The sequence below is a fragment of the Thermobia domestica genome, chromosome 14, assembly GCF_964235325.1.
Source record: "Thermobia domestica chromosome 14, izTheDome1.hap1.1, whole genome shotgun sequence".
Lineage (NCBI taxonomy): Eukaryota > Metazoa > Arthropoda > Insecta > Zygentoma > Lepismatidae > Thermobia > Thermobia domestica.
The window spans coordinates 52,276,183-52,294,535 of NC_137467.1; the positions used below are offsets into that span (position 1 = coordinate 52,276,183).

The following is an 18,353-nucleotide window of genomic DNA, read 5'->3' on the forward strand; positions in this document are numbered from 1 at the left end:
TTCTATAGGACAGTCTTTAGTGTGTATGAAATTTTATTTTAGTTCTACAATAATAGGAAGCATGTGATTTTTACCTTATTTATCAACAAATTATATTATTAAATTACCTTTATATATAGGGGGTGCATATTATAATAACATTGATCAAGGGTGGAGAGAATGTCTTGGTGCTCAAGGGATGTATAGTAGTTTTAAGGACGGTTCAATATTAATTCAACATTCACAGGATAATTTATTTAAAATGTATTTATTAATTTTTTTAATCTTTACAATTTTCCTTTGCTTCTTTATATTTGTGTATTTAGGTAGCTTATACTGAAAGCATAGTATTGAAGATACTAAGAAGAATTATGTTCCCTAAATATACTCCCTGAGAAGAGCACTCTCTTTTTTACCCCGAAAAGGTAATGTAATACTTATACTAAGGGGGCTATAATTATTTTATGTTAAGAGATGTTAACGGTACAATCCGCTAAAGATAAAGTTAGCAGCTTCTTCTTGGTTATTCACATCTCCTTAGTTGGGGTGGTGGAATACCCAGTAGTATCATTAACAGTGAAATGCCTCTTTTTGGCTTCAACTAACAAGTAGGGGTCAAAGAGACCAAAGGTTCAGGTCGAAACTGAGTGCAATTGTTTGCTTCCTACTTATGAGATAAGTTGACAGCAACACCTTTTGGATGCAAACCAAATATTATATTTAACTATTATCCCATCTTATTAGTCGGCTCATGTTAGAGATCCTTGATTTCATTCATGATAAAGGCCCACTAAGAGAATTACTAGGAATGTTAATCTAACGAGAGATCAGGATAATGTATTAGTGTTGTTAATAGTAATTGTTATTGGGAGTAGAAGGGCAATTTCTACATCAAAAATGAGGAAGATTACAGCAATAAGGAAGAATCGTAATGAGAAAGGAATTCGGGCCGATGATTTAGGGTCAAATCCACACTCAAAGGGAGATTTTTTTCTCGGTCATTAATAACTTTTTTGGAAAAAAAGAGTTGAAATGGCTATAACAATTAGAGAAATTATAATAGTTAATAGACCAGTTGTTAGAACTGTATTAATTGCCTATTTCATTTAAATGATCTTTTTGATTGGAAGTCAAATATACTATATATATTAAATAGGCTAACCTCCTCATCAATAAATAGAAATATAAAGGAATAGTCATACTACATCTACAAAATGTCAGTATCAGGCGGCAGCCTCAAATCCAAAATGGTGTGTAGGAGAAAAATGTGATAAGAGGTGGCGTAATAAACAAGTGGCTAGGAATGTAGAACCAATGATAACGTGAAGACCGTGGAAGCCCGTTGCTATAAAGAATGTTGAGCCGTAAACAGCGTCTGCAATAGTGAATGGGGCTTCATAATATTCGTATGCTTGTAGTGCAGTAAAATATAAGCCAAGGAGGATTGTAAGTAGTAGACCTTGAGTGGCTTGAGTGTGATTCCCTTCTATTAATCTATGATGAGCTCATGTTACAGTGACTCCTGAGGCGAGTAGGATTGCAGTGTTGAGTAAGGGAATATGTATTGGGTTGAATGGAACGATGCCTGTTGGGGGTCAGAAAGATCCAATTTCTACTGTTGGTGCTAATCTACTATGAAAGAAGGCCCAAAAAAATGAAACGAAAAAGAATACCTCAGAAATAATAAATAGGATTATGCCTCACCGAAGTCCTAATGTGACTTGTATAGTGTGCAATCCTTGATATGTTCCTTCTCGAGTCACATCCCGCCATCATTGAATTATGGTTAATAGTGTAATTAGTATCCCTAGGAAGAATAAGGAAGGGTCATATTGATGAAATCACTTAGTGAGACCTGTGGTTGTAATTAAGGCTCCTAGAGCTCCAGTAAGTGGTCAGGGACTTTGATCAACAAGGTGGTAAGGGTGATTTTGTGGTGCTGACATAAGTAACTTCTCTTGAATATAGTGTGACTAGGACGGCGAATACATATGATTGAATTACTGCGACAGCAGATTCTAGTATTAGGAGAGTAATTTGTCCAATTATTAGTAATGAAAGTATGGAAAGAGATAAAGAAGGACCTGTATTGCCTAATAAGGTTAAGAGGAGATGTCCTGCAATTATATTTGCTATTAATCGAACAGCTAGGGTTCCGGGTCGAATGATGTTACTAATTATTTCAATGCATACTATAAAGGGTATGAGAGGGGCCGGAGTTCCAAAAGGAACGAGATGTGCAAATATATGTTGAGTGTGGTTAATTCAGCCGTAGATTATGAAACTTATTCAAAGGGGCAGGGCGAGAGTTAATGTAAAAGTTAGATGTCTAGAGCTGGTAAATACATAAGGGAATAGGCCTATAAAATTATTAAATAGAATGAAGGAGAATAAAGGAATGAATAGAAAGGTTCTTCCTTGATGGCTAGTAGGACCAAGAATAGTCTTGAATTCCTTATGAAGGGTTAGGGTAATTTTGTTTCATAAAATGTTTGGCCGTCCTGGAAAGAATCAAAATGGGATTGGAATAATTAGAAGTCCAATTACTGTTCTAAGTCAATTAAATGATATGTTTATAATTGAAGTAGAGGGATCAAATGTTGAAAAAAGATTTGTTATCACTTTCAGTTTATGGTTGTTTTTTTAATATTAGTGCTATCTAGGGAAGGATGAGGTGTATTTGAATTAAAATATATAATAGATGCAAATAAGAGGTAGCACAAGGAAAATATAATAAATAAGATGAGTCATTTTAGGGGAGATATTTGTGGAATAGAAAAATACTATTAAGTAGTAATTTAAGCTTGACATGCTTATGTTATAATTTAACTAATTTTTCCATTAGGAGTAATTGTTACTTTACTATCTTTTGGTTTAAGAGACCATTGCTTACTTTCAGCCACCTAATGAAAGTTCTTGTATTATTTTTGTTATTCAGTTAATAAATACTGAATGAGGGCAAGCCTCAACAACGATTGGTATGAAACTATGATTTGCACCACAAATTTCTGAACATTGACCGAAAAATAAGCCCGTGCGTGTAATATTAGCTGCTACTTGATTTAAACGTCCTGGAGTGGCATCTGCTTTAATACCAAAGGCAGGCATAGCCCATGAATGAAGAACATCAGCAGCGGTAATTAAAATACGAATGTCAATATTAATAGGTAATACGATGCGATTGTCCACATCTAAAAGACGAAATGAATTAGGATTTATTTCATTGATGGGTACTATGTAAGAATCAAATTCTGTTAAGGAGAAGTCGGAATATTCATAACTTCAGTATCATTGGTGTCCAATTGTTTTAAGAGTAATTGCTGGCTGATGAATTTCGTCTAGTAAGTATAAGAGTCGTAAAGATGGGAGGGCAATAAAGATTAGTGTAATAGCAGGCAAAATTGTTCAAATGGTTTCTAGGGTTTGGCCTTCTAGTAAATTGCGGTTAATATATGTATTTGGTAGGAGAGAGGCTAGTAAATAGCCTACGAGGACTGTAATTATAGTTACAATGAGTATTGTATGATCATGAAAAAATACTATTCGTTCTATTACAGGGGACGCTGCATCTTGAAGTCCTAGTTGATTTCAAATGGCCATTTCTAAAGAAGATGTTTATTCTTATGTTTGGGGCTTAGGCCCAATGCACTTATCTGCCACCTTAGAAGTTTGTTAATAAGGGAAGTTCAGCATAACTATGCTCTGCTGGCGGCAAGTTCTGGAATCATTCTAAAGATGTTGTTTGTTGGTCCGAGAAGACTACTGGCCGAGCTCTTGCAAAGGCTTCTCACATATCTTTTGATCGAGGGCATTTAACCTATATTTCTCGCGTAATCCAGGAAGCAATGATACATATAGAAATTCTCTGCCAGCTATTTTTTTCTTTCCTGCTACTTGTATACATATGTATGCGATCTTGGAGGCAAAGTTATTTGCTTAGTCAGGTACAGACAATTGTGATCCGTCTGAGACACTATCTGATTCGTTAAAGCTGACAATGTATTCTCTGTACTTTGAACTGGTAACTGCGGTTTCCTCGGTCGTTTAAAAAACGAGATTGTATTCTTGTTTAAATCAATGGTGGAATGTGAATATTGGAGAAAATCGATTCCTATTATTATTGGCATTGTCTTGTCAATTACTCTGAAGTAATGAGTAAATGTTGTCTGACCTATTTTAAATTTTATTAATGCTATTTGGTTCAAATAAATGTTATTGCCTGAAATTTCTTTTATTATTGTCTGAAATGGGATTATATTTGTCCCAGGGGGAACGATTTGGGAAACTGTACTTCCTGAATCAATTATCGCGTTCTGAAGGCCTAATTTAGTTTTAATTGTTAAATGCGACCTGTTATGTTCGTCTTCTAACGCAATATTTTCTCTTCTTTCCGCCAATTGTCCTAATTGTTCGTTTATTACAGGAATTTCATAGTTTTTGCCAGTTTCTTTTAGTTCTCCTCGTTCCGTGTGATGGTAACTGTCGGCCCCCTTGTCAAGGGGCTGCCTTATTCGTTTTTTTGACGCTTGTAGCAGTTAGATGCCCCATGGCCCCGCTTCCGGCATATTGCACACACCAAAATTTGATCTTCCGTTGGAGAAGCTTGTTGATTATTCGAGGTTTGTCCCTGTTTTTTCTTCCCATTATTATTGTTTCTCCTTCCGTTTCCCTGGTTCCTATTCCTCGGATGGCTTTTGTAATTCGTCTGGGCTATCAACAGCGACAATTCTGCCATTTTAGTGGCCAAGGTAGAGAGGTCACTTTGTGGAGGATTTTGCTCTGGGTGGGGAACGGTCTTAGGTTCCTGGCTTGAAGTTTAAATTTCTTGAGGGTTGTGTTGAGGAATTGCCATTGAAGGATTATTTTGTTGTTGATATCCAGGTATATAGCTGTTCATTGGTTGTGTAACAGGTTGCATTTGTACAGGATAGGTATGATGATATAACTGTTGTACAGGATATATGGACTTTGGTTCTGTTAATAGGCCATAGGATGTATTATGCAGCTTAGGTAATATTATTCTGGCCGTATAACATATGTAATTTTTGTGATAGCTCTGCGTGTTCTCTTTTCCTTATAAGGTCATTAGCTGCTTCCAGTGTGTTTAATTTATTCTGTAACGCTTCTACCGTTGCAAACCTTTCTAATGCTGTCTTATTAAGAAAATCCCTCTGCAAACCCAAAGATAAATGGTGGATCTTTTGTTCTTCAGTCGCTTCCCGTAATAACTGCCGTATTGCTCGAAGTTTACGTAAAAAGTACGAGTCAATTGGCTCGTCCATTCCTTGTTGTACCTCGAATAATTCGATGGGACTTTTGGCCTACATAAAGCTACTAACTTAGATTTGAGATTTTCGTAAGTCATTGTATCAAATTGATTTTGATTTTTAAGCTGTAATACGAGATCTAGTGCCGTGTCTTGTAAATATATTGGTAGAATTTCGTTCTTCTTAGCCGGTGACCATGCCTGCATTGCTGCCATATGGTCGAATAGCATAAAAAACCTGTCCGGGTCCTCGTGCACGTGTCCCGCATACTTCGTTAAATGTGGCATATTAAAGGATAAATTCGATGCACCCTCTGTCATATTTGTATTATTCTCTCCTGATCTGTACGTCCGTTTAACTGACCTAGTTTCCGGCATAAATCGCACTCAGGAATGGTAAGAAGAGAGGGAGGGATTATGTCAAATTTAGTTGAATTATGATACTAACCTCGTCAGTGTTTAGATAAAAAGTTGAGAAAAAGAGCGCCCCGTACAAAACTCCGGTGCCTACACCATGTAATGTTTGGTAGGGTCAAATGATAGACCGGGTGTCTTTTCCCCTTCACCAAGTTTTATTACAAAATATAATATAATATAACAATAAATACAAGTGTCTCTAACTCAATGTCTCTTCCTCAATGACCAAGTGAAGGAATATTAAATGTTTTGCCGGGTACCTCTTCCACTCATGGCAGTTTCCAGAACACTTTAGCAGGTTGTTGGTTAGGCTTGGATTATAACTTCAAGATGGATCCCTAGCCCAGTGCGGCATAGGGTAAGGAAGAGGTGCTCCTAGTCCACAGCGACATAGGAAGGTAAAGGTTAGGGATCAGTTGGTCGACTGATGCTGGGTCCCTCGGTGGTCCTCCTTTTATTTGTCCTCCTCGGGTCCTTCCGTGAGGTCCGTCTGCTTTCGGTGTTCCTCGGTCTTCCGTGTTGGTTTGTTGTCTGCTATGTTGTTTATAAATAATAGCACGTGTTGAGTTGACACGTGCGTCTGTTGTGATGTGGGGATCCTTGCAATATTCTTGTGTCACACAGAGGAAGGTTTTGGAGACCAATTTTTGTACAAGGAGAGCCATATAACTATGTTTGTGCACTTTCTGTATACCATTTAAAATAAAAAAGAAGGATAAATTTTTAAATTTGAATTTTTGTACCGACAGAAAAAAATACTCCGTTTAAACAAACAACAGATGGCTGTGATAATACATGTGTGTTCAAACTGTAGTGTCATAGACCAAAATGCTAAACAAGGTATGCTAAGTAATACTCAGATATTTCAGATCGTCCTTCGGCTTTTCCTTTTTGTTACAAAATATATAGCCCACTCAAATTTTTCCTTCGTGTATTTGAATAGCACAAAAATCAACATAAATTCTGAGCTACTTATAATGGCATTTCCTCAGTTTTTCTAGTTTATTGGAGTAATACAAAAGGTACATAAATTCTGAACTAGTTAAAATGAACATTTTTCGCTTTTTCTGGTTAGTATAAATTTATTCCTTCGTTTATTTGAATAACATCAAAGGTATAGAAATTGTGAACTGGTTAAAATGGCATTTTTCGTTGGTACGAAATTGAATAGGTCACTCAAATTTATTCTTCAGTTTGTTTAAATATTACAGGATGATATAAAATTCCCTGCTAGTTAAAATTGCATATTTTTGCTTTTCTGATTGGCACAAATTTGTTTTTCGGTTATTTTAATAGCCTAAATGGTATAAAACACTGAGTGGCCTTTCATGGATTTTCTCTCGTTAATACAAAAGTAAGTGAGACACCCGAATTTATTCCTTCTTCGCTTTTTTCTGCTTCGTACAAAATTTGTATAGGCCAAACAAATTTATCCGTCGCTTCGTTTACGAGATATTTACGTTTTAATGTTTGAGTTTGGTCACGATGATTAATACTTTTGAGACTTGTGGTAGTGGATTACCTATTACTAAATGTGCAAACTGCACCTCTAAATGTTGCTTCGTTTATGAATTATTTATGTTTAAATATTTGACGTTTTACCTCGGTAGTCAGTCCTTTGGGAGCACGTAGTAGTTGATGAAAGGGAACAAATACACCCCTGGTATTGGTTCATGTTTTCTGCTGTATTAAATAGGAGTTTAAATCTGTACTATGTTAAGAGTGATTAAAAATACGCCATTTTCTTTTATGCATACGGGCTTGCGAATATTTGTAGTCTCTGTACCCGATTGGATTATGTGTTCATTGTGTAAAGTAATTTTCTCTATGTACATAGAGGTTGCTAAAAGGGAACGAGTACACTCATATTATGTTGGTAGCCTTTGCTATGTTAGACAAGGTTAAACAAAGTGCCATACTTTTTTATTAGCCCTCCTATGTGATCGTAGTGTTACGTAATTTTCCTATGACAACATAGGGGTTGAAAATGCGAACGAGTACACCCTGCTGTGTTAAATAGGGTTTGTTATATACGTTCATAGTCTTATGTAATGTTTGCTATGTTAATTAGTGGTTGGAAAATGTGCTCGTAAAAGGGAACAAGTACATCCCCATTAGTCTTTACTATGTTAGTATATATGAGTGCTGCTAAAATATGCGTTTGTGGTCGTTGTGCTGATTGTCTTATGTAATTTTTACCATGATAAAATAGGGTGGAAAAATATACCATACTCTTTTACTAGTTCTGCTACATGTTTGTAGTCCTATGTTGTTTTTTCTATGTTAAATAGCGTTGGAAGATTTGATAATAGGCTTTTATTAGTTATGCAATGTTATATACTTGTGTTCGTAGGCTCTGTGTAATTTCTGATGGATGTTCATTGTATTAAGTAATTTCTGCTATGTTAAACTAGGGGTTGAGAAATGTGTCATAAAAGAGAACGAATACACCACCATTATTTTAGTAGTCTTTGCTACGTTACATGGGAGTGCTGCTAAAATATGCGCACGTAGTCTCTGTGTAATTTCTGCTATGTTAAGAAAAAGTTTTGAGAAAAGTGGTCATAAAAGGGAACCAGAAGGCCCTGGAAAGAAACGATTTTTAGGGCAGTGTGAGTCAAGTGCCCCCACCTACTTCAATATGTTAGGGATTTTGAAAGGCAAAAAATTCGCTAACGTTTCTGGCCACCACATTATCGTAAAAAGTACTCATGTTTGCATATTTTCTTACCGCTGCGCGCTTAGGCACACTCTGCAATTCGTGAACTATGTTAAACATAAGTTCTATTTAACTCCTTAAAATAAATGATACGTTGCTATTTAGTGCTTTCTCCTCCGTTCTATGAACCACATATATATTCAAATCTTGGCATTTTCGCCAAGAAACAAACACTTTCTTGTTCAGATGATCTCTGTCGGAGTTTATCCTTAAACCGACAAAATTGTGGGTCGAGGATCCCTCAAGACTGTACAGAGCTCGTAATCCGTCATGGAGGAGATATCATCTATGGAATTTATTACACGTTGTCCCGTTGGTTTTACTTCCTCCGCAAAAGCTCTTCGGACCTAATAACAAAAACACAATAAATACATAAAATTTATCTGAAAAGCTATTATAAGTGTATCAACTACAACAGCAAATGCATACATTAGTACATAATCTTGTTACCTTCACTTTTCAGAACCATTTAAATGCGCTTAGGCATGGATCACCAAGAGTTTGGAAATAATTTCATGTCCATGTCAATACACCAAATTTCATTCAGTTCTGTTTAGAGGGGAGGTAGGTTCTGAAGTTTCTTCTGTCCCAAGAATACCTTCATACGATGCCAACAATTTTCGATTGGATTTAGATTGGGGCTATTCCTAGGCTATTCTAACATCTTGATAAGTTGCTCCTCAAGAAACCTTTTCAGCTTTCTGAGAAGGAGAGTTGTCATGCATGAAAAAAGGACAGTCGAGAATATGGAAAATATCAACTAAATAGTCCTGAAGAATGTTGATATACCTAATTAAGTTCATAGTCGCATTTTGTGGTAAGAAATAGAAACCTTCTCTACCCCTTTCTACCAAACCATTACACACTGGGAGTGCCTAACAGTCGGAACCGCATACCTTGAGTCGTATCGACATGAAGATGATGGACGTGAAACCTTAACAGCTCCCATTCGGAACAGTTGGAATTTGTTTTCGTTGTAAAATATGACTTTCCACCACTGTGCTGGTGTCCAGTGTGCACATTTTCTTGCGAAAGCAAGGCGTTGTTTTTTTATGTGGTTTGTAGGTAGAGCCTTCTTAGCAGCAGCACCACACTGCAAATCCCAGTGAATATATATATATATATATATATATATATATATATATATATATATATATATATATATATATATATAAATTAGACTGACCTGAAACATATTTAAAGACGGAGAATCTAAGTTAGACCCGTATTAGTTTACGGAGGAAAGAAATGCAGTGTTTGTGGTTGATATTATGTCATATATACACTGTTTCCATGCTTTAACTAGTAAAACGTACATTTTCATTTATCATTTTGAAACGATAGGCGTTTACCAAAAGGTTTTATTCAGCTTTTATTTGTAAAATAAATAAAATGAAGAACTACAATTAGAAACTAGTTAAGAATGCTCCAAGAACATCCCGAGAACAAACCCATAAACACACATTTTTCTTATCAACTTCTACAGGCTTTATGTTGTTTGTTGTTTGTACCTTATTATTATGGTGATTAAACAATTGTTGTAATATAACGTTTCATTTATAATTTCCTTTAATACTATATTTTTCTACATGTTTTGTTTAAGAATTCTCTTAAAACCTTCTACAATATATTGTTTGACACATGCTCATAATTTAAAAAAATGACAAAATATTATCACTCTCTGACTTACGGTTCCCGGGATATGACTTGATAAATCCCCTGAAATTGAAACTGTTTTTGTCAATATCTCGAGAACGGTAAAAGTCACGAGAAAGTTTCCATCACTTCTCTGTGATACTTTTTGATACTCAATCAAAATATAAAAAAATAAATGCGGTCAAAATTTAAAAAAAACTCACTAATAAAAAAACAATTTTTCTTTTTCGTGGAATATATTTCTGTAGGTAGATAGTGGTGCACATTTACCAAGTTTGGAATACTAATAATATGATTATTTGTTTTGTGTTTTTCTATATAATTCAAATGTCTTCTGTACACTCCACCACTATTTGAAATGTTTATCTTCAGGAAAGAAGTGAAAAGTATTAAATTTGTCCTTTGTGCAGGTGCGTATCACGCCATAACAACAGCGGTTGCGTTGATCATTTTGTGCAATATGGTGTAATACTGACAGTATCTATTAAATTTAGCAGAAAAAAATTGTTTTTCGTGTAGGTTTCAATTATTCATATGTTTCTTCACAATATTAGCACATATATATTACAAATGAAATTGAAAATTAGAACACAGAATATATTATGTTATTGATAGAATATTGTTTTGAATGGCTTTATATTTTAGAAATCGGAAATATGTTTTCACTGAATATTCTGCTTACAAGGTATTATATGATAAAGTCACACTTGATTCAATATATACTGCTTCTTTCCTTTACTCGAAGACATCTAAAATATCCCACACACCTCTCAGATTATGACTTACGTTCTATCAAATGTCTCGTATTTATGCATTATCAAGAATTATTTGCATTGCATTAAGCGCAAACAATATTTTTTGATGAGTCATTTCGCAAGTGAAAGAGCACATACTGCATTTCATTGTTGTAGCTCGTGGGCAGAGCGCCAAATCTATAAATGAAAAATCTCATATTTAGTGCTAGACATTTCTTATTCTAGATTTCTTAATCTTACTCTTATACTGTCATATTGATTTATTTACATATTCCATCACTTAGGTCCATATTGTAGCTTGTTACACAATTATCACCACTTACGAATATTCATGAGTGTCGATATTCGGAAGATTTGATAGTTCTTAATTATATATTGTTTACACGTAGCAAGCAGGTACGATTTTCCATTTTAAAATCAAACTTGAAATTTCTGAATAGCTTTAAGTTATATATTTACATTTCTGTTGCATATGAATGATTTATACATCCGTTGAACGTCTTCTTTAGCTATGACACATTAGGTTGTTCAACACGTTGAATTATTATATTAGAATGAAAACAAAAGAAGCGGCTCTTTATGATAATGAATTATGTTGATAGTTCATAATTATTTTTCTATGTACATTCTTAGCATATATTAAGAACGGTGAATATTGCTTTGTGAAGAACGAACAATGTGTTTGACGTGTAATGAATGATTTCCGTTGTTAGAATGTTTAAGGAATGCAGATTAGACAAAGAACATATACATTTCCTTTAGAAATGAATTTTGTAAATCGCACACGTATAAGAAGTTATTTTTTGTGTAATTTATATTCATGATATCTCGCATCGCTTTCTCAGCATTGCAGCGCATGTTGCTTGTTGGAAGGGGATAACTAAGTTTAAAGAAGAATCTGGAGTTTTCGACATTGCTCTTAAGGTTATTAGAGTTACACGAATACGGATTCATTTGCATGATCTGTGCCCTTTCCAAGAAGAACGTATGAAGAGCAAGTGTTAACTTTGGTATTAACTTTCTAGTTTTCTTGTTTTGTACTTGTTTTATTTTTATATGGGAAGTGGAATTGTAAATGAAATACATATAAAACATATTGTAATTGTCGGCAGTATAAGGGGACCGAAGTCTTTGAATGTTACCGGGAAATGATTGCTGATTTTCCGGCATAGAAAACCATATCACTCGGTATACCTATATGTAATTATAAATTAACTAAGATATAGTATAATGTAATATGGAGGCTACAGGGAATGGAAATTGTTCATTGCACCGGGATTCGAACCAGGGGTCTCTTATATGGAGAACCGTATGCTAATTCTTCTTTGCTCGCACTGTGCCCTTTCAAATTATAAATTGTATAGACTTTACTCGGTAAGAACAAACAAATATTGAATAAGTAGATAACAGATTCACCGGCAATCAAACCAAGGGTTTCTCACGTGGAATACCGTACGTTAACCATTTTTGAAGGCAGTGCAGAGTTTTCACTTATAAATGGTAGAAACTTTACTGTGTAAGAACAAACTTGTATTGAAAAGGGGGTCAGCAGAATCCGCGTCGGGAATCAAATCTGTCTCTCACATGCAAAGACAATATGGTCGGGTACGTTAGTGTTACTTTGAATATTATATTTTATATTTTGCAAATTGAAAAGTCGTAATACGGTAAGTAACTAATAGCACTTTTTGTTTTGTTCTTTTTTACGTGCTGAAGCAAATAGAAACTGTTAGAAGCGAGAAAAACACAAAGCAAACGACGTGGATTTAAATTTTGTTATTAATTAAACAAGAGATAAACAATATGTCAGGAAATAGCACAAGAGGTGATTATGTCAGGAAATAAAAAAAAATTAGGTGTTAAAAAATGAATGATAATAATGTTATTTCAGTAATTTATGACTCTGTCTGATATGTTAAAATTAACCCTCCGTAGGCACTCTAGGGTCTGACAGACCCAAGATAAATTAATTTTTAATCTGATGTTTTTTTGAAACCGTTTCCCTCCATGTACATTCAATTTGTAACAGTGCCTGTTGTTATGGCTGGTAAACTGCGTCGATTGCGAGCTGTGTGCTATACAAGATGTTTGTGAAGTGTGTTTGTGTCTAACAGACCACTGTGTGTTCGGAACGTAAGCGTTTGTTTCTTTTGTTCGTTATCTATTTCCACAAATTTCCCCTTATTTCTGACATTTCTATTTATGAAATATGGCTCAGAGTAAGTTAAAAGAAGATAAAATACTTGAACCTTTGCTTGCCAATAATGATGGTGACAGTGGTATAGAATATTTTAGTATTTTCTTAAAGTACAATTACCAAAGCATTAACCTTTTCAGGACCAACGGCTCAAGTGCAAAGCCAGTAGTTTAAACCTCCGTAGTTCGGCTCCTAATTAACGTAGAGAAACGTTTTAAGTTTCTTTCTCTTCAGGAGGGATAAAACGTTCCAATGGTGTGCATTTCATCCACATCAAGGGTCTCGCAACGGAAAGGTAGTGGGAAAATTAAATGTTTTAATTTCCCTCTCCCTCAGCATTTAGGGGAGAAACTCTCCCCCAAAGGAGCCATAAACATGAAAAGTGGCATCAACAAAGATAAATCAACATACTAACTAGTGATATCCTGTGTATGGCAATTGGGCTTGAAAGGGATGAATCAGAGGGATATTGAATTTACCCTTTTCCAGTGTCAATTTTCTACACCTGAAAATTGAGGGACGCAGCCAACAATGTTATTTGTCGCACGCACGGGGGCATAAGAGTTACCTCGCTGAAATCTGTGTTCCATGAACTTTCCAATCAGGTATGGTTTATATCTCTGACAATTAGGGGCGTACCTAGTGCAGCCAACGTCAGGGTAGACCAAAATATTTCATAAAATATATACAGGATGGTTCTCTTAGGAAACATGTTCGGAATTTTTCTCACTTGGTATTGAATTATCGCCCTTCATTTTTTACGTGATTGTACCCAATGTCTGGTGTACATGTGATTTTCTTCCTCCGTACGACAAGTAACAGTGTTGCCAGCCTTTCACAAATAAATTTCAAAAACAAATAAATTATCGTTTTTGAAAATATTCTTCTTCTTCTAAGGGTTTGGCACGGGTAACACAAATGTTAGCTGATTGAAGTCTGTGTTACATGCGCTTTACAACGATGTATAGCTCATATCTCTGTGGCAATATTCACTGTTTTGTGAACAGTGTGTAAGTGGGGAGGCAAGAACATGCAGTTTTGGTAGACCATATATCATGGTCGAAGATCATACAATATAGCACAAACAATAAGCCATCGTATCAGAATCATTTACAACTAAAGACCTTGTGAATATGTTTATTCTCGTGTATTATTTTTGTGTGCAAACTGAAGTTGTAATCATTAAATACAGTGAATTTATATTTGGTTGCATACATGTGGTATACGAATCAAGCCTTACAGTCCACTGAACATTATTTTTAGCATTGTCATTGTACTTTAGTGAAGTTACAAATACACACATTGATATTGTACGTTTGGTCCTATCCGGGCCACATGAGTGTAAAGATTTCTGAGAATTGTTCTGTGCTGTTGTGAAGAGAAATGTGTTTGTGTCGGCCTATATGTGGTGCTATCATGTACGTTGAACAATAATCACGTTTTTGGTGTAGGCAGACAGCTGTTGTACCAGGACCAGGCTTTTGGAGTATATTTCATAGGTAAAAAAAAGAAAAAAAACATCATCTTCCGGTCAGTAGTTTTTTTACTCTTCATATTTCTGCGTAGCATTTAATCATGACTGAATCACACCAGCGTCTTTTAAGGCAAAGATCTGCATACAGAGGCCAGTTAACCAGAATAAACACTTTTGTTCAGGGCTTTGATACAAATGAAGGCAATATAGGAGAAATACGTGCACGCTTAAAACATCTAAATAACGTCTGGTCATAGTTGCATGAGGTGCAAGATACAATTGAAATTGATCACATCGAACCCGAAGCGGAAGCAGAAAACGTTCGTGCAGAAATTGAAAACGTGTATTTTTCTTTAGAGGCTCAAATGCAAGCACTTGTTTTAAAGCATGGAAATAAAGAATCAGCTGTTAATAATAACACTAGCAGTAGCGCACAAGTTAAATTACCGGTGATACAGTTGCCTGCATTTGACGGGAACTGTAAACATTGGTTATCATATAAGGACAATTTTATATATCTTATTCACGAGAATAAAGGCATTTCCACAGTACTGAAGTTTCAGTAGCTCCGAACTTCTCTTAAGGGCGAAGCGTTAAACCTAATTGAAAATATACCAATTACCGAAACAAATTATTCAGTAGCATGGCAATTACTCGTTCACAGGTATTCAAATAAAAAGCTAATTGCTTCTTCTTACATTCACGAAATACTACAAATCAAGCCAGTGTATAAAGAAAATGTAAGTGAACTTCGCGCTTTTATAAATACAGCTACTAGCAATATAAATGCGCTACAAGCACTTGAGCCAAACGTAAACCTCACAGACGTAATTTTGATCGATCACTTTGTATCAAAATTAGATGCAGCTACTAGAAAGTCACGGGAGCTTCAAAATACGAATTCTAATTTTCCTGCTTTATCAGAATTCTTTTCGTTTCTCGAGAAACGTTGTCAGATGCTTGAGAACATGAGAACTAGTATTGATGGTGTGAAGCAGGGTAGTAGCGTACAAAACAAGCAAACAAAAAGTATTCAGTCATCAAAGACTTATTTATCAACATTTTCAAATGCATGCGAATTTTCTAATAGCCAGCATCCCTTATATTCTTGTTCGTCTTTTGTGAATGCTGGACACAGCCAAAAATTAGAGTGCATTCGTAAAAAAAAATTATGCATGAATTGTTTGAAAAGTAATCATTTTTTGAAGAATTGTAAATCGAGAGGTTGTAAAAAGTGTTCCAAAAAGCACAATACATTATTGCATGTAGACGTAACAAAGGACAAATCAGTTCGGTTTCCAAGTGTAAGCAGTGCCGCGGTGCAAGAGCGTAGTAACAACTCAGATCCCAGTAAAAATTTAGGGCGTCATATTGTGCATTAAAGGCTAGGCCTAACGCAAGAATGTTGTTATCTACTGCAATAGTAAAAGTAAGGGATAACAAGGGAAATTTGGTTCCTTGTCGCGCGCTTCTAGACAGTGCTAGTCAGACCAATTTCATAACAGAGAATTTGGTGCAACAATTGAACTTCAAACGGTATAGACAGTATACTCCAATTCAAGGTATAAATCAAGCAATATCTAATACAAAGTACTCTGTAGATATTTGTGTCCATTCATGTGTTAACACATTTTCATTCAATATAAGTTGTTCAGTTCTCCCTCACATTACAAGTAAACTACCGGAAGAAAGAATTAATTGTGACGACTGGAACATTCCCAAGGACACTGTTCTAGCAGATCCTACTTTTAATACGCCTGGAGACATAGATATTCTCTTAGGTGCGGAAGTATTCTACATAATTATGAAGTCAGGACACAAAACCCGGCCAGGTGATTTTCCAGTGCTTCAGGAGACAGAATTAGGATGGATCGTGGCAGGACGCATTCCTCAAGAACGTGACCCCCATATTCCATTAACAACATGCTTTGTGAAGACAAACATAGATCTACAGCAACAACTATTTATACAAACATTCTGGGAACTAGAAGAAATTACTGTTACACCTAGATCAAGCGAAGAGCTTGCATGTGAGCGACATTTCGTTCAGAATACAACAAGAGATCATACAGGGCGTTTCATTGTACGATTGCCTTTGCTTGAAGACTGTACAGTTTTAGGCGATTCTTATCAGCAAGCATTGGTTAGATTAAAGCAATTGGAAGGACGATTCGATCAACACCCGAACTTTGAAACTACATATACAGAATTCATGCAAGAATATCAAGATCTTGGTCACATGGTAAGGATAGATGAGCGTAAAAAGGAGGACGTCAGTGTTGCATACTATTTACCACATCATGCAGTTTTTAAGCCCACAAGCTCTACAACGAAGCTCCGTGTGGTGTTTGATGCTTCAGCAAAATCTGACAGCGGAAAAAGCCTCAACGACCATCTCTTATTTGGTCCTACAGTACAGCAAGATTTGTTTTATATCATTTTGCGCTTTAGAACTCATTCGGTAGTATTCACTGCAGAAATCACTAAGATGTATCGCATGGTCAATGTTCATCCAGAAGACACGCCATTACAACGTATATTGTGGACAAGATCTAGAAATGAACAGATTCAAGTTTTTGAGTTGAAAACACTTACTTATGGTACGGTATGTGCTTCATTTGTGGCCACAAGATGCCTACAGCAATTAGCAGACGAAGAAGAACATAATTGCCCTGTAGCAGCAGAAATATTACGTCGAGATTTCTATATTGACGATGTTTGTAGTGGCATGAGCAACATACAGCAAGCTCTAGAGGTCCAGAAGCAATTGATAGAGTTACTGGGAAAGGGAGGTTTTACACTTAGGAAATTGAGTTCGAATGATCCAAGGTTATTGGAATCCATCTCGCCAGAGCTTCGAGAAGTGCAGCGTCCAATCCAGTTCCACGAAGGCCATGGCGTGAAGGCATTAGGATTGTCATGACATCCAGACAAGGATATATTTCTCGTTGAAAGAAAGACGTCAACACTGAAGGTTCAAGAGTGCATTACTAAACGCCAGGTTGCTTCAATCATTGCCTCTATATTCGATCCATTAGAAGTAATTTCACCAGTTGTCATTTCATACAAAATATTTTTGCAAGAATTGTGGCGGCAAAAGGTTCAATGGGACGACAGTATACCAATGGAATTAGCAAAGAAATGGACTAAATTGTACAAGCAACTTCCATTAATCAATCAGATTAAATTCGACAGATATGTACTCGTTGAAGGAAACATAGCGGAGATTCAGATCCATGGTTTTTCAGATGCTTCTCAAAGAGCATATGGAGCTTGCATTTATATGCGATCGATCAATCAACAAGGAGAAATATCAGTTAAGTTATTATGTGCTAAATCACGCGTGGCCCCAGTCAAGGAAATCACTCTTCCACGTCTGGAGATATGCGCAGCAGTTGATTTAGCAAAATTAGTTCACAAGATTTTACCGAATTTAAAATTGAACATAAGTAGCGTCCATTTATGGACCGACTCCCAAGTTGTGTTGGCATGGCTAGCTTCTCCGTGCAACAAATGAAAACCTTTCGTGGCCAACAGAGTAGCTCAAATTCAAGACTTAACTGACGTTAGCTGTTGGAAACATGTAACTTCTTCAGACAACCCTGGAGACTTGATTTCAAGATGAATAGATACAGTTTCCATAAAAGACAATTCATTATGGTGGCACGGTCCACAATGCCTTTCTAGTTTAGAATCTAATTGGTCAGTCACAAGAAGGATTCATTGCAACCAGATCAAGTTCCAGAGAGTAAGGGAACCATAACATTGACAGTCACTTTAGACAATTGGTGCAATGAAACCATAACAAGATTCTCAAAATTGTCAAGGTTAGTTAGAACAATAATATATTGTATACGTTTTGTTCATAACATCAGACACAAGCATAATAA

The 18,353-nt window shown here is 35.8% G+C and overlaps 2 protein-coding genes and 1 pseudogene across 2 annotated transcripts; 2 read left to right on the top strand and 1 right to left on the bottom strand.

The window, feature by feature from the left end:
- Positions 1 to 2,888: 2,888 nt before the first annotated feature.
- On the bottom strand, positions 2,889 to 3,661 carry LOC145670601 (cytochrome c oxidase subunit 2 pseudogene; annotated as a pseudogene).
- Positions 3,662 to 15,865: 12,204 nt separating this feature from the next.
- On the top strand, positions 15,866 to 17,386 carry LOC145669825 (uncharacterized). The gene has a single exon (XM_081738170.1). The coding sequence runs from the start codon at positions 15,866 to 15,868 to the stop codon at positions 17,384 to 17,386; it is 1,521 nt and encodes a 506-aa protein (XP_081594296.1).
- Positions 17,387 to 17,587: 201 nt separating this feature from the next.
- LOC145669826 (uncharacterized) lies at positions 17,588 to 17,980 on the top strand. The gene has a single exon (XM_081738171.1). The coding sequence runs from the start codon at positions 17,588 to 17,590 to the stop codon at positions 17,978 to 17,980; it is 393 nt and encodes a 130-aa protein (XP_081594297.1).
- Positions 17,981 to 18,353: the final 373 nt, after the last annotated feature.